The sequence below is a fragment of the Drosophila virilis genome, unplaced genomic scaffold (genome assembly GCF_030788295.1).
Source record: "Drosophila virilis strain 15010-1051.87 unplaced genomic scaffold, Dvir_AGI_RSII-ME tig00001562, whole genome shotgun sequence".
NCBI classification, from domain to species: Eukaryota; Metazoa; Arthropoda; class Insecta; order Diptera; family Drosophilidae; genus Drosophila; species Drosophila virilis.
In genome coordinates, this window is record NW_027212843.1 from 124,764 (window position 1) to 145,210 (window position 20,447).

The 20,447-nt window shown below is 33.5% G+C and overlaps 1 protein-coding gene across 12 annotated transcripts; it reads right to left on the bottom strand.

Annotated features, from left to right (window-relative positions):
- Positions 1-1,303: 1,303 nt before the first annotated feature.
- LOC26531095 (uncharacterized) lies at positions 1,304-19,754 on the bottom strand. 12 transcript variants are annotated; one of them, XR_011417294.1, is made up of 13 exons: positions 19,433-19,748; positions 19,326-19,370; positions 19,123-19,185; positions 18,991-19,065; positions 17,651-17,711; positions 5,472-5,758; positions 5,350-5,409; positions 5,147-5,209; positions 5,015-5,089; positions 3,684-3,744; positions 3,065-3,388; positions 1,759-3,003; positions 1,310-1,689 (listed from the first exon to the last, which is right to left on the bottom strand). XR_011417294.1 is itself a non-coding variant. In XM_070210899.1 (6 exons), the coding sequence occupies exons 1-5, from the start codon at positions 19,488-19,490 to the stop codon at positions 17,656-17,658; spliced, it is 297 nt and encodes a 98-aa protein (XP_070067000.1). In that variant the 5' UTR covers positions 19,491-19,576; the 3' UTR covers positions 11,062-11,141; positions 17,651-17,655. The 12 variants fall into 12 exon arrangements, 6 of the variants coding, with proteins under 6 accessions (XP_070067000.1, XP_070066999.1, XP_032289163.1 ...); XR_011417296.1 differs by having other exon boundaries at positions 1,306-1,689; positions 1,759-3,388; positions 19,326-19,367; positions 19,433-19,754; XR_011417295.1 differs by lacking the exon at positions 5,350-5,409 and having other exon boundaries at positions 1,304-1,689; positions 1,759-3,388; positions 19,433-19,752.
- Between the last annotated feature and the right edge of the window lie 693 nt (positions 19,755-20,447).

The window sequence follows — 20,447 nt, forward strand, 5'->3', positions numbered from 1 at the left end:
TATGTAAATTCATATTGTTAATTTTACTTTAACCTAAGATGATTTGAAACTGCATTCAAAATTTATTTCAGTTTAATTTCAACTAAGCCAGCCTGGCACTGAATTTAAAATGTATAGATTTAATAAAATATTGCTGAGTTTTATAGGCGTTATACTTGCATTCGAGTTTTGTTGTATTTCACCGATTCTGTGTCCTCATACCCTCTATATAATCGCTATATATAAAAAATATTTGCATCTTCCTCAGTATGGTATTTGGGAACAGCCATTTGATTGTTATTTACTAAATTGAGGTGTGAACTGGACCAAATCTCATCTTTCCTGTGTCCTTATAATACATGTTGCTTCTCCAAAAATATCTGCATCTGGCAACCCCGCGTACATTATTCGAAAAAATTGTATGTTATATACTAAGAGTATTTCGAGAACCGAGTCCTCATAAAGTACGTTAGATGTTTGGCACCCTAAGTTGTGGTGTTTCACTTCGCGGAGATTCCACATCGACCAAATGAGGATATAAACATTTTAGTAAAAAACATATATTTTGGGACAACTAGAGTTCGAAATGTGTTTTATTCTTTTTAAATAATCAAATATATTCCAAATAACTCTAAACGGATTGCATCGTAGTTAAGCAGGTGTCAGAAAATGCATTTAAAATCTATGTTCCCGAAAAATCCTCTCAGCATAAAGTAGACCAACTTTAAGATAATATAAACATTTTATTATTTGACGTACAGGCAAAGTGTTGGTTGGATAATGTCGTAAAAATTTTGAGGTCTGACCCCAAAATAGCCAATTGTCCCTATAACCTACGCAGCATATAAAAAAAGTCCTGATTTTGGACGCTCCACATATGTATATATATATATATGTATATATATATATGTGGAAGGTCCAAAATTTTTTTTAAAAAACATCTAACGTACTTTATGAGGACTCGGTTCTCGAAATACTCTTAGTATATATCATAAAAATTTTCCGAATAATGTACGCGGGGTTGCCAGATGCAGATATTTTTGGATAAGCAACGTGTATTATAAGGACACAGGAACGATGAGATTTGTTCCAGTTCACACCTTAATTTAGTAAATAACAATCAAATGGCTGTCCCCAGATAACATACTGAGGAAGATGCAAATATTTTATATATATAGCGATTATATAGAGGGTATGAGGACACAGGAACGGTGAAATACAACAAAACTCGAATGTAAGTATAACGCCTATAAAACTCAGCAATATTTTATTAAATCTATACATTTTAAATTCAGTGCCATGCTGGCTTAATTGAAATTAAACTCAAATACATTTTGAATGCAGTTTCAAATCATTTTAGGTTAAAGTAAAATTAACAATATGAATTTACATAAATGACGTTATTTAATACATTTATAGTATGCATTTTTAACAAATTCCAAATATTCTTAGCATAAATTAGTATTAACATAAAAAAATACGAAAAAGTATAGTCAATTTAGTTCTAAATATGGTCAACATATTCATTATTTAATCTATTTGCGGAGTTGATTTTCTTGATTTAGCCTTGCGCTGATTATCTATCCATGTTTTTACTTGCGCCGGTGTCCTACATTTTAGATATGTAGAATTATTTATAACTGCGTTGGTATATTTCTTCACGCTCTTCATTCGACCAACGGTTTCTTATGGTTTTTCCAAATGATGATCCTGTTAAATAATAAAGTTTAAGCATGTAAGCACGTGACATAAATATGTAGGTTGCAATTTAATACTTACTATTTGGGCGCTTTCCTTTTTTTTTCGATTTTTCTACAATGTCATCATCGGAAATACTGAAGTCGTTTTCTGATCGCTGTTCAGAATAATCTGATTCGGAATCCTCTATAGGATCATCTGGCAAATGGATCTCAGGTACAATGTAAAAACATTCACAATAAAAGCCCAACAAGTAATTATTAGTTAAGTTAAGATATTACAATTTTCACCATAACTACTCTTAGTATCACCCACAAACTTGATGAATCTATGCACTTACTTTCTTCTAACTGATCAAGGGCTACTGTGTTTTCATCCTCAACATTATTTCCAAGAGCTGCCATAAGCATCTGGGATACTTCGGCTATCTCCGCTACTGTTACAGGGATTCTGAAGATTTCTTTATGTATATCTTTATGATGACCCATAAAATTGGCAAGCCTATCAATTTGGACATCTTTGACGTTAAGCATCGATGTATAGGTAGCTAAATGCTTTCGAAGCATCGTTCCCCGTAAAGCCCCTGGGCAGCGAGCCCCACATTCCTGGGCAAATTTTTGTAGAATCGGACAAGCCCTTACATATTGCTTTGCTAAGGGCTTGGCGTTAGGCACGCTAAATATGAAATCGTTATTTTTTTTTAAATAATATTTTTTTTTGCATGATTTTGTGTTTTAATGCAATGAGTCCACAATATTTTTGCGCCCTTTTTAATTAGAGTTGTAAGCTTCGTTGCAACAGAAGGTGTTTTAAAAAACAACGAAGAAGAGTCCCACTGAGCCACTTTTCTGATACAAGATATCATCAAATCCAAATGTTTGGGATTGATGGCGTCTTTAAGTTCCTGTATCTCATTAGATTCTGATTTTTTTATTTCATGTAATAGTCTGCTGAGCAATCTCATGTTTGCTCTGATCATATCGTACTGAAGTTCGCCGTGCTTCATAGATTCTGCGTTTGCGAATAAAACAATCAATTCATCATATATAAGATTTCTAGAAATGGGATCATCATTTAAAACAGGCATTATTTTTGTGCGTACAACGTCATTTGCACTTTTATGCAACATATGAAATCAACCGCTTCGTTTTTAGAGTTTACACGCTTTTGACGGGGCACGATTAGAGTTCCGTTATTTAACGATGCATCGATATAATGGATATAATCACCATTTTTCCTAATCTCATCAATAAGTAATCTGCGAGTTTTGTCATTTTTCGACAGGAACAAAAATTTTTGTATTTGCGGCTCATTTTTATGAACAATCTGCAAGTGACGAGCAAATTTTGTTTGCAATTTATTTCAAAATAAGCAAAATGTTTCTTACAATTTGTTTGGGTTTTCGCAGTTGGAAAAATTAAATCCCTTACATCACTTAGTGGAGTTTCAGTTGTGTAAGAAAAAACTTGTTTAATGTTGGAATTATTTAAAATGCTGGACCGGTTAGTTATATCCGGAGCATAACTGGAATCGAATCCTTGAGTGGAATCTGGACAATTAGTATTAAGCGATTGAAATGAATCGTTTATCGTGGAATGATTTTGATTTTTTGCCGATGAATCTAAACAATTAGAGCCAAAGTCGTTAAGTCCTAAAGATCCACTATTAGCCGTTGCATTTTAAGTTGTGTTTATAAATTATTCGGATGCATCTATTTTAATATATTTAATAATTAATAGATAAAAAGGAATCTATTTTAATTATCAATATTTTAAGTAAATATTTTGTATTCAATATAGTAGCACTAGGAGCAGTGCCATATACAAATTTAAGAACATTTATTTTGCTTAACTTTCAGACCTTTAAGGATATGGCATAGTGTATACCTCCACTTCAGTTGCAGTTAATTGGCATTTGAAATTTGTTAAAAAAATGTATATCTGTACTGATCATGATAAGGATTTTATTTATATATATAAAAAAAATGTATTTATACTTTTCATTACCTTTGTTAGAAACATATAAATATAAGACGAGCACAAGACAGTTGAAACGAACACAAACTAGCTGGAATGAACACGAATCAGTTAACAAAATAAAATTTGAGTAATATCAAGTATATAAAAATAGCCTTAGTAAATAAATAAAAAAATTAACAAAAACGGTTTAAATACGTCAGGAGGCATATAGCTTACAAGAGAACGTCACTTGCACTTTTATGCATAGAGCCGGTTTTAGAGCGACCTTGCTTAAGCAAGTCAGGAGTTCCTTTCTTATGATCGCCGCCTATGCAATTAATTATATGACTGCGTATTGTACTTTTGGGGAAAAAATCCAGAACATCCCTTGCAACATATGACAACATATTCGTTTTTAGAGTTAATTCGCTTTAAAATTTCGTTATTTAACGATGCATCGATATTGTCGATTTAATCGCCATTATTCCAAATCTCATTAATAACTACTCTTCGAGTTTTGTCATTTTTCGACAGGCATAAATACTTTTTTACTTGTGGCTTATTAATATGCAAGTGACGAACGAATTTTGATTGCAATTTATTACAAAACAAGCAAAAAAAGTTTTCACACTTAGAAATAAAAAAATCCCTTATATCACTTAATGGAGTTACATTGTGTAAGTTACACTTGGAAGTATATAAGTGCTGGACTGATTAGCTATATCCGGAGTATAGTTGGAATCGACTCCTTGAATAGAATGTGGAAAATTACCAAGCGATTTAAATGTATAAAATGCTTATGCTGGGGAGTCTAGCCATTTAGAGGCCAGTCTTTGTCTATTATGTTAAGGTATAATAATACATTTATTTATTTTACATGTTAATATAAGACGGGCACACGACACCTGAAACGAACACAAAATAGCTGGTACTAGCACAAATTAGGTAACAATCCAAAAGGCGAGTATTATCAGTATACAATGTTAGCTTTAGTTAAAATACAAATTAGCAAAAAGTGTTTGAATACTAAAAAAGGTTTGTACGTCCGGAGGCATATAGCGTACAAGAGAATACACTATTCCTAGAAAAGTAATGACCGATTGTGTCTTTTGTGTAGCTTTTTATAATAAATTGATCTTATTGTGCATATGTGAGTAACTCATAATACAAATGATAATTAAATTGATTTCAACACTAATAAGGCTATAAATCTTTTGATATTTTCCGACTCTGGCCTTAAAACTGTGGTACTCACAATTATGCATATTTAAAACTTAACATATAATAATAAATACATTACAAAACATAATTTTGTCAGAAGTGTAATGCAAATGATTTTTTATTTAGTCCTGGCTTAGTTTTAATAATTGCACACATACCGAAAGCTTCAAATTGTCCCAGGTTGCTTTTATTTGTTGTGTCAGTATTTGACTTATAAGCTGTTAATGGCTCCTCTTTTAAAAGACAATGCTCATTAATTTATTTCAAAGGCACATTAGTATTGTACTTACCGGATTTATCATCGTTCGTTGTTGCTTAACTTTCATTTAACTTAGTGGCTGCTTCTAGTAAGTCTATAAATATTTAATGTATTATTAATTTTAATTTAAATTAAAAAACGATTATTGCATTGCCTATGTACATATGTATATAGACTATTGTATAAATATGCATATGCGAAAATGACAGAACTGTTATTGATTTATGTACATACCCTTATTAAGTTCTTGATATTGCTGGTCCAGTATTTCTTCTTCTAATGAAATAAAATCTTCTAATGAAATAAAAGTACATATACAGACAAATATAATTATTGAAATGTCAAGCTCAAGTTACCTCGCGAATCAATAATCTCCGCTTCGAAACTGTCTTTGCTAAATTTTGCAATGCACATTTTACTTCCTTCCACTATTTTAATTTTTTTTTATGCAATACATAATATTGCTCGCACTTAATTAAGAAATACATCCTCTCGCAAAGTTTCCAGAAATTTAATGGCGCCAAGTTTTCGAGTTACGCGATGAGCAAGTCAAGTCATTTCTTCAAATGTACTTTTAAGGCAGCTCTGCACTATCAAATTGAATACTCGAAACGCGTTCATTTTGCTCGCGTTATGGTAAAAACTAGTCGATATTTATGCAATTAAAATGAAGATGTGAGAGAGATATTAAATTGATGATGGATTGTAAAAATGAAAGCGGTCAAAAAGAATAACTGTTATGAGGAAATAACTGTTTTTATTGGAAAAAAAAAATTAAGCCGCATTTTTTTATTAGATTCTTATTTTCATGCTATTATCGATATCTCACTTATATGTAAATCAAAGTGTTGCACTACATCACATTACGAGAAGAAAATAAATTTTATACTTGATGCATAAACTAAGTTAATAAAAATGCTTATAAATATAAAAAATTGTTTAGATAAATTCCCGACATATGCCCGATTAATTGTAAGCAACTTGAAACTAACGACTCTAACTTAATAAAATAGTTTGGATAGCGCTCACGAAAGCGGTCAAAAAGAATGACAGTTATGAGGAAATAACTGTTTTAATTGGAAAAAAAAAATAAGCCGCATTTTTTTATTAGATTCTTATTTTCACCATTTCACCATTATTTTCACCTACCATTCACCTTAATGTCTTCATGTACTAATTTAATAATACAGTTTTATAACTCCATTATTCTTTTTATATAAACATATGCCGGCAAGGCAACACTCCACAGTCATATGAATTTACCGTATTTAAAATTTTTCATATGAGATGCCCTGCGCGACACCACTCCCTATATAGGTTTTTTGACACATCATCTATAATGGCGATATTTTTTCCAAATGCTGCCATGCACTGTAACGTTTTCATGTACTAATTTTATAACAATTCAATATAATTTTATATAAGTTGATAAATAAATAAAGATTAATGTCATTTATAATTTTATTTGTATATTAATAATCATGTATCAATAATTATATACAATATATCAAAATTTCATAGTCACAATTATTTTCCAATGTATTTTCGAAATGTCAATTGTTATATTATTATTAATATATATACAGTTTAATGTTGTTTAAATTACAATTTAATTATGTATGTTACAGAATAGTCTTCAATTTTTGTATTATTAATATTAATTTTCACATCCAAGCAAAATTTCTTCATCACGTATCATATAAAATTTAAATATATTTGAGAAGAGGCTAATAAGAATAGGAATAAAAAATGTAAGTATTCTGTTTCTTCTGTATTTGATGATTTCCATCCGTCAATTCCATATTTTCATGTATGTGTATGTATATATTTCAGTATTGCATTAAATGTTATATATGTATATATATATTGTTCTATGCTTTCCTAAAAAATAATTGACGTTTTAATACTGGTGTCAATTTTATATATTTTTGTTCATCCAAAAATTTCAAAATATTGTATAGTTGTAGATCTCAAAAAAATACCCCTTAAGTATTTTATATATAAATATTGTTCAATGTTATATGCTCTCCTCTTCAATAATTATTGAAGTTTTAATATAGGTATTGTGTATATAAATCTTTATATATTCCATCCGTCAATTCCCTAATTTCACATAGATATATATACATATATATATATATATATATATATATATATATATATATATATATATATATATATATATATATCAATATTGCCTTAAGTATATTGTGTATATAAATATTGTTGTATGTTATACGCTCTCCTCAATAATAATTGAAGACTTAATTAAGCTATGCGTATATATATATATATATATATATATAAATATATACCTCAAAATTTTTACGACTGAAATGTCTACATTGGGGACTTTTCAAACAACACAATTCTTAGAGTAAACCTTAGGATTAATAAAAAAACGGTACATTTGCTTAACATTATCCAACCAACACTTTGCCTGTACGTGAAATAATAAAATTTTTATATTATCTTAAAGTTGGTCTACTTTATGCTGAGAGGATTTTTCGGTAACATAGATTTTAAATGCATTTTCTGACATCTGCTTAACTACGATGCAATTCGATTAGAGTTATTTGGAATATATTTGATTATTTAAAAAGAATAAAACACATTTCGAACTCTAGTATTCCCAAAATATATGTTTTTTACTTAAATGTTTATATCCTCATTTGGTCGATGTGGCATCTCCACGAAGTGAAACACCACAACTTAGGGTGCCAAACATCTAACGTACTTTATGAGGACTCGGTTCTCGAAAATCTCTTAGTATATAACATACAAATTTTTCGAGTAATGTACGCGGGGTTGCCAGATGCAGATATTTTTGGATAAGCAACGTGTATTATAAGGACACAGGAACGATGAGATTTGGTCCAGTTCACACCTTAATTTAGTAAATAACAATCAAATGGCTGTCCCCAAATAACATACTGAGGAAGATGCAAATATTTTATATATATAGCGATTATATAGAGGGTATGAGGACACAGGAACGGTGAAATACAACAAAACTCGAATGTAAGTATAACGCCTATAAAACTAAGCAATATTTTATTAAATCTATTTGGGGTAAGTCGAACATTGGATGACCCATTCCGTGTTTGTCGTCAACAAAACTGGGAAGTGGCAATTGCTACGAACTGCCGACCAAAGCTGTAATTTGGTACCACGGGTAACCAGGAGCCCACGGAACTCGTTCCGTCCTGGTTAATTGTTGTGGCCCTTCGGGGAGTAATGTGGTGGCTGTGGTTCGATACCCAATTGTGGGGAGAGTTTTCACTCGGAGTGGAGTTGCGTGTCAACCGGGTGCTGTACCCATAGACCAGCGGAGGTATAGATAGATCTCACCTCCCACCAAGGGGGAATGTCATGTTCGACAAGCATGCATTCAATTTGGTAACGAAGGGGCACTGCACATGCAGTGTCTTGGAGGGGCGCTATTCCGACGCTTTGTTTCGGCTCGCTGTATTTCGAATACCGTGGTAGTAAATCCCTACGGGGTACACGCCACGTTAAACAAATATGTTTTGTTTAGTCCCTATCTACGATCTAGCGAAACCACAGCCCAGGGAACGGGCTTGGAATAATTAGCGGGGAAAGAAGACCCTTTTGAGCTTGACTCTAATCTGGCAGTGTAAGGAGACATAAGAGGTGTAGAATAAGTGGGAGATATTCGACTTCGGTTTGGTATCGACAATGAAATACCACTACTCTTATTGTTTCCTTACTTACTTGATTAAATGGAACGTGTATCATTTCCTAGCCATTATACGGATATAATTATTATGTCTTATGGTATTGGGTTTTGATGCAAGCTTCTTGATCAAAGTATCACGAGTTTGTTATATAATCGCAAACAAATTCTTTAATGAGAGAATGCATTTATGTATTATTGAATTAAAAATTTGCTATAACTCCAATTACTCAGGTATGATCCAATTCAAGGACATTGCCAGGTAGGGAGTCTGACTGGGGCGGTACATCTCTCAAATAATAACGGAGGTGTCCCAAGGCCAGCTCAGTGCGGACAGAAACCACACATAGAGCAAAAAGGCAAATGCTGACTTGATCTCGGTGTTCAGTACACACAGGGACAGCAAAAGCTCGGCCTATCTATCCTTTTGGTTTAAAGAGTTTTTAACAAGAGGTGTCAGAAAAGTTACCATAGGGATAACTGGCTTGTGGCGGCCAAGCGTTCATAGCGACGTCGCTTTTTGATCCTTCGATGTCGGCTCTTCCCATAATTGTGAGGCAAACTTCACCAAGCGTTGGATTGTTCACCCATGCAAGGGAACGTGAGCTGGGTTTAGACCGTCGTGAGACAGGTTAGTTTTACCCTACTAATGACAAAACGTTGTTGCGACAGCATTCCTTCCAATGGCACAATACTTGTTCGAGCGAACAGTGGTATGACGCTACGTCCGTTGGATTATGCCTGAACGCCTCTAAGGTCGTATCCGTGCTGGACTGCAATGATAAATAAGGGGCAATTTGCATTGTATGGCTTCTAAACCATTAAAAGTTTTTAATTTGTTTTATTAACGACAATGGATGTGATGCCAATGTTATTTATAACATAGTAAATTGGGAGGATCTTCGATCACCTGATGCGGCGCTAGTTATGTTTTAAAACATTATTTAATACAAAGTTAATGCCTAGAATCAATAGTAAACAACTTTTGTAACAGGCAAGGTGTTGGAAGTAGTTGAGCAGCTGCCATACTGCGATCCACTGAAGCTTATCCTTTGCTTGATGATTCGAAAAAAAGTAACACTAGACGAACATAATTCGTATAATTGGGTTATACATTCGCTTAAAATATATTATCAATTTATAATTGATATATATTGATGTTTGTATGTCTACTGTACGAAATTTGTTCACCTACGTTGCTTTCAAATATTTTATATTTAGCATAGAACAATATATATATATTCAATACTTAAAACAATATTGATATATATATATATATGAAAATATGGAATTTGACGGATGGAATATATAAAAATATATATACACAATATCTATATTAAAACTTCAATAATTATTGAGGAGAGCATATAACATAGAATAATATATATATATACAATACTTAAGGCCATATTGATGTATATATATATATACATATATATATATTTTGAAAAGTCACCAATGTAGACATTTCAGTCCTAAAAATTTTGAGGTCTGACCCCAAAATAGCCAACTGTCCCTATAGCCCCAGTTCACACCCCAATTTAGTAAATAACAATCAAATAGCTGTCCCCAAATAACGTACTGAGGAAGATGCAAATATTTTATATATATAGCGATTATATAGAGGGTATGAGGACACAGGAACGGTGAAATACAACAAAACTCAAATGTAAGTATAACGCCTATAAAACTAAGCAATATTTGATTAAATCTATACAGTTTAAATTCAGTTGAATTCAGCTTAGTTGAAATTAAACTCAAATACATTTTGAATGCAGTTTCAAATCATCTTAGGTTAAAGTAAAATTAACAATATGAATTTACATAAATAACGTTATTAAATACATTTGTAGTATGCATTTTTAACAAATTCCAAATATTCTTAGCATAAATTAATATTAACATAAAAAAATACGAAAAAGTATAGTCAATTTAGTTCTAAATATGGTCAACATATTCATTATTTAATCTATTTGCGGAGTTGATTTTCTTGATTTAGCCTTGCGCTGATTATCTATCCATGTTTTTACTTGCGCCGGTGTCCTACATTTTAGATATGTAGAATTATTTATAACTGCGTTGGTATATTTCTTCACGCTCTTCATTCGACCAACGGTTTCTTATGGTTTTTCCAAATGATGATCCTGTTAAATAATAAAGTTTAAGCATGTAAGCACGTGACATAAATATGTAGGTTGCAATTTAATACTTACTATTTGGGCGCTTTCCTTTTTTTTCGATTTTTCTACAATGTCATCATCGGAAATACTGAAGTCGTTTTCTGATCGCTGTTCAGAATAATCTGATTCGGAATCCTCTATAGGATCATCTGGCAAATGGATCTCAGGTACAATGTAAAAACATTCACAATAAAAGCCCAACAAGTAATTATTAGTTAAGTTTAGATATTACAATTTTCACCATAACTACTCTTAGTATCACCCACAAACTTGATGAATCTATGCACTTACTTTCTTCTAACTGATCAAGGGCTACTGTGTTTTCATCCTCAACATTATTTCCAAGAGCTGCCATAAGCATCTGGGATACTTCGGCTATCTCCGCTACTGTTACAGGGATTCTGAAGATTTCTTTATGTATATCTTTATGATGACCCATAAAATTGGCAAGCCTATCAATTTGGACATCTTTGACGTTAAGCATCGATGTATAGGTAGCTAAATGCTTTCGAAGCATCATTCCCCGTAAAGCCCCTGGGCAGCGAGCCCCACATTCCTGGGCAAATTTTTGTAGAATCGGACAAGCCCTAACATATTGCTTTGCTAAGGGCTTGGCGTTAGGCACGCTAAATATGAAATCATAATTTTTTTTTAATTAATTTTTTTTTTGCATGATTTTGTGTTTTAATGCAATGAGTCCACAATATTTTTGCGCCCTTTTTAATTAGAGTTGTAAGGTTCGTTGCAACTGAAGGTGTTTTAAAACAACGAAGAAGAGTCCCACTGAGCCACTTTTCTGATACAAGATATCATAAAGTCCAAATGTTCGGGATTGATGGCGTCTTTAAGTTCCTGTATCTCATTAGATTCTGATTTTTTTATTTCATGTAATAGTCTGCTGAGCAATCTCATGTTTGCTCTGATCATATCGTACTGAAGTTCGCCGTGCTTCATAGATTCTGCGTTTGCGAATAAAACAATCAATTCATCATATATAAGATTTCTAGAAATGGGATCATCATTTAAAACAGGCATTATTTTTGTGCGTTCAACGTCATTTGCACTTTTATGCATGAAGCCGGTTTTGGAGCGACCTTGTTTAAGCAAGTCACGAGTTACTTTCTTATGATCGCTCCCTTTGCAATTATTAATATGACTCCGTATTGTGCTTTTGGGGAAAAATCCGGAACATCCCTTGCGACATATGAAATCAACCGCTTCGTTTTTAGAGTTTACACGCTTTTGACGGGGCACGATTAGAGTTCCGTTATTTAACGATGCATCGATATTATGGATATAATCACCATTTTTCCGAATCTCATCAATAAGTAATCTGCGAGTTTTGTCATTTTTCGACAGGAACAAAAATTTTTGTACTTGCGGCTCATTTTTATGAACAATCTGCAAGTGACAAGCAAATTTTGTTTGCAATTTATTGCAAAATAAGCAAAATGTTTCTTACAATTTGTTTGGGTTTTCGCAGTAGGAATAATTAAATCCCTTACATCACTTAGTGAAGTTTCAGTTGTGTAAGAAAAAACTTGTTTAATGTTGGAACTATTTAAAATGCTGGACCGGTTAGTTATATCCGGAGCATAACTGGAATCGAATCCTTTCGTGGAATCTGGACAATTAGTATTAAGCGATTGAAATGAATCGTTTATCGTGGAATGATTTTGATTTTTTGCCGATGAATCTAAACAATTAGAGCCAAAGTCGTTAAGTCCTAAAGATCCACTATTAGCCGTTGCATTTTAAGTTGTGTTTATAAATTATTCGGATGCATCTATTTGAATATATTTAATAATTTATTTATTTATTTATTAATGGTCGACAAAACGAGTGTCTTCCTCATTATTCAAAAGATTGTACAATAGAATTATATGCTTAAAGCCTAGTTTACGGATACAATTTTCTAAATAGCATCACCGACCGATGGAGGTGTTTTATTTGCCAGTCCGGCCAGCTGTGCCCCTTTTCACAGCTAATTTTGTCAGTGACGCTATTGGAGCCTACATCTAAGCAGAAGGTTGTAAGTAGGAAAAAAGTGATCTCAAGTGAAATTAATAATAATCTTAATTTGCTATATTAATAAAGAAAATACAATAAATAGGAAAAAAGAAAGTAAGAAAATTGTTAATAAAGTAAAGCAATGTAAGTTAGATAAAGAGTGTTAAGTGGATAGGACAAAGAGAAAAGTAATGGGAAATCGCCGACACGGTGGGGGAAAATTTTTCAGCCTGTCCGGCTAGCTATGCCCCTGCTCATAGCTGGGAATGGTCAGCGACTTCCCGAAGGTATCCTGAAAGCAACGATTTTATTAGGGGTAGAGACAGTTCGGTAGAGAAAACGTGATGCAAACGCGAAAAGAATTGTGCATAGCGTAATCTGTTGTGCACGTAGATAGTAATAAGGGGCGATAGTTTCTGGTTGGTCTAGCCGGAACAGAGAATTGAAGACGCCCTAGGAGAAAAGGAGAATCTATGTCGCCAATAATCAACTTATGTAGAAGGACAACGCCGAGAATTGTCCTACGGTTGATTAACGACGGAAGGTTGAGAAGAAGAGGTCTGCTGGAGTAAGACGGCAACCGAAGATTAGGGTCCCAATTTAAACCTCGTAAGGCAAAAAGCAGAAATTGCTTCTGAACAGATTCAATACGATCCTGGCTGTTGATATACTGTGGAGACCAGATGCAAGAGCAGTATTCAAGGATAGGGCGAACAAGAGAGATGTACAGAAGTTTTGTTATAAAAGGATCGTTAAACTCTTTAGACCATCGTTTAATGAATCCAAGTACACCTTTTGCCTCATTAACAATGGTATCTATATGATGATTGAAACAGAGTTTAGAATCAAAAATAACGCCTAGATCCTTAACTAGTATACGTTGCAAAGGGATATTGTCGATTGTATAGCTGACAAGGTAAGGTGTAGTACGATTAAATGTCATAAACATACACTTTGAACAATTTAGATGCAATTGATTGGCCGAACACCAAAGTTGCATAGCGTTCAAATCGTCTTGTAGACGAGAATGATGTAGGGGGTTAGTGTATGATAGAAAAAGTTTGACATCGTCCGCATACATGAGTACACGGGCATGTGATATAACAGAAGGAAGATCATTTATAAAAAAAATAAAGAGTAAAGGTCCAAGATGACTACCTTGAAGAACACCAGAAGTAACGTGAACCCTTTTAGATGTAGTCAACCTCAGTATTACTCTTTGGGTCCTACCTTTTAAATAAGAATTAATCCAAAGTAAAAGGGACAGAGGGAAACCTATTCGGTCAAGCTTAAAAAGTAAAATGTCATGGTGCACAGAGTCAAACGCCTTACTGAAGTCAGTGTAAATGACATCAGTTTGCATTTTCGAAAGGAAAGCATCATTTACCAAGGAAGTAAACTCAAGCAGATTGGTCGTAGTTGACCGATTCTTTACGAATCCATGTTGAACAGGGGAAACAACTGATTTGCAGAAATGCTTCAAATTCGAAGTGATTATTTTTTCAAATAATTTAGGAATAGCAGACAGTTTTGCAATGCCCCTGTAATTTTGTATATCAGACTTCCCACCTTTCTTGTGAAGAGGAATGGTATAAGATTCTTTCCAAAGAGAAGTTTCAAGGGATAGATTAAAAAGCTTTAGCAATGGATAAAAAAGGGAAGAACTACACTCCTTGAGTAGACAACTAGGAATATTGTCCGGCCCAGGAGAGTAAGAAGATTTTAGAGAGTTTATAGCTAATTTCGGGCGAATTGCCTCTTACAACTAATTAGATAATTCTCATAGCATTGAGAATTAAGAAGAAAGAAGTTCGACTTGGCTATGGAATATTTAGCCAAGTCTGTACAAGATACAAACTTTTTAAACTTTTTAAAATATTTGGATTTTACATTTTTTAGATGTGATAATCTGGGAGTAAACCAGGGTGGTTTTGAAAAAGTAGTCGTAGGAATTGACTTAGGAATACACACATCTAAGAGGGAGTTTAGGGTGATATAAAAAAAATTAATGGCTGTATTCATGTCAACTGAGTCATATAAGAAAGACCAATCGGTTGAATAAATAAGCTGATTCAGCAAAGAATAATTTCCTTTGCGAAAGCAATAGCGGGGCTTATTGGCTGATGAGCACGAAATGAAAGGATTAGCATTGCAATCTCTAAAGTTGGATGATAGACATCCTCAGGAAGAGATAAAGGAGGGGACCTAGACACATTAGAAATAAGGTAGTCGTTAACAAATACAAGGTCAAGTGTTCTATTCATATGATTAGAAATTGAATTGATTTGAAACAACGAAAGATCAACCATGCAGTCTAAAATATCGTGCTGGGCTGAGGGCACTAGATAATTTTCAGCAGTGAATAATGACCAAGAGATGTTCGGCAAATTAAAATCACCCAACTCCAGTAATAGGTCATTATCCCGCACGTGTGAAGAAACTGCTTTAATACAAGTAATATGATTCATATAAACTTGAATATCAGAAGAAGGTGGGACATAAGAGCATGTTACATAGATATTCCGTGTAGGAAAAGACACCTTAACTGAGACAATCTCAGCGTCAGTAGGCGTACTAAAACAGAATAGTTTAGACTGGAGAGTGGCTTTAACGGCAATTAACACCCCACCACCTCGAGTCGGCCGATCATTTCTAAACAAAATAAAGTTATTCGGTAATATCTCAAAATCAGATATGGTTGAGTTTAACCATGTTTCTTAAAATGCTATTATGTCCAAATCGAAGGAAGTGCTGGCAATAAAAAGATTTTTTAGCTTTGAAGTGAGACCTCTGACATTCTGATAATGAATAAAGATTTGGTCAGAAGATGAAGCTAGTTTTTTGGGGCAGAAATGGTACCCTGTATTGAAGGGACTGGAAGGGTGACAGGCTGGTTACGCTTATTAGGCTTGAACTCATGAACAATCATGTGTGGTGGCCAAAATTTGGGATCACAAATGATTGGGAAGATATCATGTGAAACATTTATTTTGAATGATGATATTTCACGAGCGGTGGAGAAATTAAATTTAGTTATTGACACGCTAGCAGAAGATTTGCTAGCAATATAGGCTGCCAATGACTCAGAAGTGGTGTCCGACGAAAGTCGAGACACAAAAACTTGCCTACGAGGGGCAGCTACCGTTAAAGTAGGCGCTGATGGGGCTGTAGGTAATACAGGAGTTGGAGGAGCTGACGAGGCACAATGATTGTTTTTAACAATCTGGGCAAGATTGCGCGCAGGTCTACCTTTGCGGCCAGGAGCTGACGGGACTGAGGCAGTTTGATTAATTGGGACGGAATCAGGTACGGGCTCTACTGGGTCTAGTACAGGGCTTGAAACCAGGGTAATTGGACAGTCGCTTGGAGAAGGCGATAAAGACAACATTGGAGATACCTCCAAGTTGCTAGGAAGAGACAAGAAAGTCGTAGGTGTCTGAACAGACGTAGAGGGCAATTGCAAAAGTTGAGGCTCCAACCGGCGATTGGTTGGGGACTCAAATTTATATTTGCCAAGCAACTCGAAACTCGAGTCAAAATTACTCGAGAGCTGCTTAGCCACATTATTTAATTTTAAGAATTGACTTCTCACAGAATTATACATTCTGGAGAAATCAATTTGCTTGTCGATGCATTCTGGGCACGACCAACGCAAGCCACCGCAGCCCTTCTTGGCAATAGCAGCGATCTTGTCGCAATCACGCCCAGTGAGACCTGCACACTTAGCATGCATCATATTCTCACACAGCCAGCAATTAACAAATTGCGGCAGTGCAGAATCGTCAGCCTGCTTGAACGTGCACGGTTTCTTACAGCACGACATAATTATTAAATGCGCAAGCAACTTGCGAGAGCGCAGAGCAAAACGAAACGAAAACGGTGCGCAAGATAGAGCAAGTAAACACTCAAAAAACAATTATTCGTACACAAACAAATTGTTTGGTGCGAAAAGCAATAGAAAGAAATTTGCGAGAGCGCGATGCACAAGCAAAAAGTATGCAGCGAACACACGCACAAACAAGTGTATGCACGGGGGGGGAACAAAGGCAAAAGACTTAAAACAGCCAATAACAACAAACACGGAACTGACGCCGCGTTTTATAAAATGCAATAATTAACAGACACGCTGCACTACAGATAACACTTTGCACAGTTTATAAAAGCTTTTTAAATAAAGCACCGAAAAATGCAAAATTTCGAAATAAAAAGCAGGATAAAAGCGCAAAAATATATAAAAATCTTGGATCACAAGTAAAACACGTCAATCACTCTCAACTGAGAACTCTAACTGATAAAAAGGAATCTATTTTAATTATTAATGGACGTAATTCAATATTTTAAGTAAATAATTTGAATTCAATATAGTAGCACTAGGAGCAGTGCCATATACAAATTTTAGAAGATTTATTTTGCTTAACTTTCAGACCTTTAAGGATATGGCATAGTGTATACCTCCACTTCAGTTGCAGTTAATTGGCATTTGCTATGATCATTCGGATGTGTCTCTATTGCATCTTATATTTTAATACAATCATTTTTATATAACGTTAAGCAGCATGAATGTTGTTAAAAAAATGTATATCTGTACTGATCATGATAAGGAATTTATTTATATATATAAAAAAAATGTATTTATACTTTTCATTACCTTTGTTAGAAACATATAAATATAAGACGAGCACAAGACAGTTGAAACGAACACCAACTAGCTGGAATGAACACGAATCAGTTAACAAAATAAAATTTGAGTAATATCAAGCATATAAAAATAGCCTTAGTAAATAAATAAAGATATTAACAAAAACGGTTTAAATACGTCAGGAGGCATATAGCTTACAAGAGAACGTCACTTGCACTTTTATGCATAGAGCCGGTTTTAGAGCGACCTTGCTTAAGCAAGTCAGGAGTTCCTTTCTTATGATCACCGCCTATGCAATTATTTATATGACTGCGTATCGTACTTGTGGGGAAAAAATCCAGAACATCCCTTGCAACATATCACAACATATTCGTTTTTAGAGTTAATTCGCTTAAAAATTTCGTTATTTAACGATGCATCGATATTGTCGATTTAATCGCCATTACTCCAAATCTCATTAATAACTACTCTTCGAGTTTTGTCATTTTTCGACAGGCATAAACACTTTTTTACTTGTGGCTTATTATTATGCAAGTGACGAACGAATTTTGATTGCAATTTATTACAAAACAAGCAAAAAAAGTTTTCACAATTAGGAATAATCAAATCCCTTATATCACTTAGTGGAGTTACATTGTGTAAGTTACACTTGGAAGTATATAAGTGCTGGACTGATTAGCTATATCCGGAGTATAGTTGGAATCGACTCCTTGAATAGAATGTGGAAAATTACCAAGCGATTTAAATGTATAAAATGCTTATGCTGGGGAATCTAGCCATTTAGAGGCCAGTCTTTGTCTATTATGTTAAGGTATAAGTATTTTATTAATACATTTATTTATTTTACATGTTAATATAAGACGGGCACAAGACACCTGAAACGAACACAAAATAGCTGGTACTAGCACAAATTAGGTAACAATCCAAAAGGCGAGTATTATCAGTATACAATGTTAGCTTTAGTTAAAATACAAATTAGCAAAAAGTGTTTGAATACTAAAAAAGGTTTGTACGTCCGGAGGCATATAGCGTACAAGAGAATACACTATTCCTAGAAAAGTAATGACCGATTGTGTCTTTTGTGTAGCTTTTTATAATAAATTGATCTTATTTTGCATATGTGAGTAACTCATAATACAAATGATAATTAAATTGTTTTCAACACTAATAAGGCTATAAATCTTTTGATATTTTCCGACTCTGGCCTTAAAACTGTGGTACTCACAATTATGCATATTTAAAACTTAACATATAATAATAAATACATTACAAAAAATAACTATGTCAGAAGTGTAATGCAAATGATTTTTTATTTAGTCCTGACTTAGTTTTAATAATTGCACACATACCGAAAGCTTCAAATTGTCCCAGGTTGCTTTTATTTGTTGTGTCAGTATTTGACTTATAAGCTGCTAATGGCTCCTCTTTTAAAAGACAATGCTCATTAATTTATTTCAAAGGCACATTAGTATTGTACTTACCGGATTTATCATCGTTCGTTGTTGCTTCACTTTCATTTAACTTAGTGGCTGCTTCTAGTAAGTCTATAAATATTTAATGTATTATTAATTTTAATTTAAATTAAAAAACGATTATTGCATTGCCTATGTACATATGTATATAGACTATTGTATAAATATGCATATGCGAAAATGACAAAACTGTTATTGATTTATGTACATACCCTTATTAAGTTCTTGACATTGCTGGTCCAGTATTTCACGATCTTCTAATGAAATAAAAGTACATATACAGACAAATATAATTATTGAAATGTCACGCTCAACTTACCTCGCGAATCAATAATCTCCGCTTCGAAACTGCCTTTGCTAAATTTTGCAATGCACATTTTACTTCCTTCCACTATTTTAATTTTTTTTTATGCAATACATAATATTGCTCGCACTTAATTAAGAAATACATCCTCTCGCAGTTTCCAGAAATTTAATGGCGCCAAGTTTTCGAGATACGCGACGAGCAGCTCTGCACTATTAAATTGAATACTCGAAACGCGTTCATTTTGCTCGCGTTATGGTAAAAACTAGTCGATATTTATGCAATTAAAATGAAGATGTGAGAGAGATATTAAATTGATGATGGATTGTAAAAATGAAAGCGGTCAAAAAGAATAACTGTTATGAGGAAATAACTGTTTTTATTGAAAAAAAAAATTAAGCCGCATTTTTTTATTAGATTCTTATTTTCATGCTATTATCGATATCTCACTTATATGTAAATCAAAGTGTTGCACTGCTTCACATTACGAGAAGAAAATAAATTTTATACTTGATGCATAAACTAAGTTAATAAAAATGCTTATAAATATAAAATAATTGTTTAGCTAAATTCCCGACATATGCCCGATTAATTGTAAGCAACTTAAAACTAACGACTCTAACTTAATAAAATAGTTTGGATAGTGCTCACGAAAGCGGTCAAAAAAATGACTGTTATGAGGAAATAACTGTTTTAATTGCAAAAAAAATTAAGCCGCATTTTTTTATTAGATTCTTATTTTCACCATTATTTTCACCTACCATTCACCTTAATGTCTTCATGTACCAATTTAATAATACACTTTTATAACTTCCTTATTCTTTTTATATAAACATAATTGACTTATGCCGGCAAGGCAACACTCCACAGTCATATGAATTTACCGTATTTAACATTTTTTATATGACATGCCTTGCGCGACACCACTCCCTATATAGGTTTTATGACACATCATCTATAATGGCGATATATTTTCCAAATGCTACCATTCACCTTAATGTCTTCATGTACTAATTTAATAACACACTTT

What these genes read in the sequence shown, in the direction of transcription:
- LOC26531095 (XM_070210899.1), bottom strand. Translation starts at nt 19,490, where the DNA reads ATGTGCATTGCAAAATTTAGCAAAGGCAGTTTCGAAGCGGAGATTATT. An exon ending in ATGTCAAGAACTTAATAAGG is followed by an intron (nt 19,186 to 19,325) that starts GTATGTACATAA and finishes AAATATTTATAG; the next exon opens with ACTTACTAGAAGCAGCCACT. An exon ending in GGGACAATTTGAAGCTTTCG is followed by an intron (nt 17,712 to 18,990) that starts GTATGTGTGCAA and finishes TGTTCATTCCAG; the next exon opens with CTAGTTGGTGTTCGTTTCAA.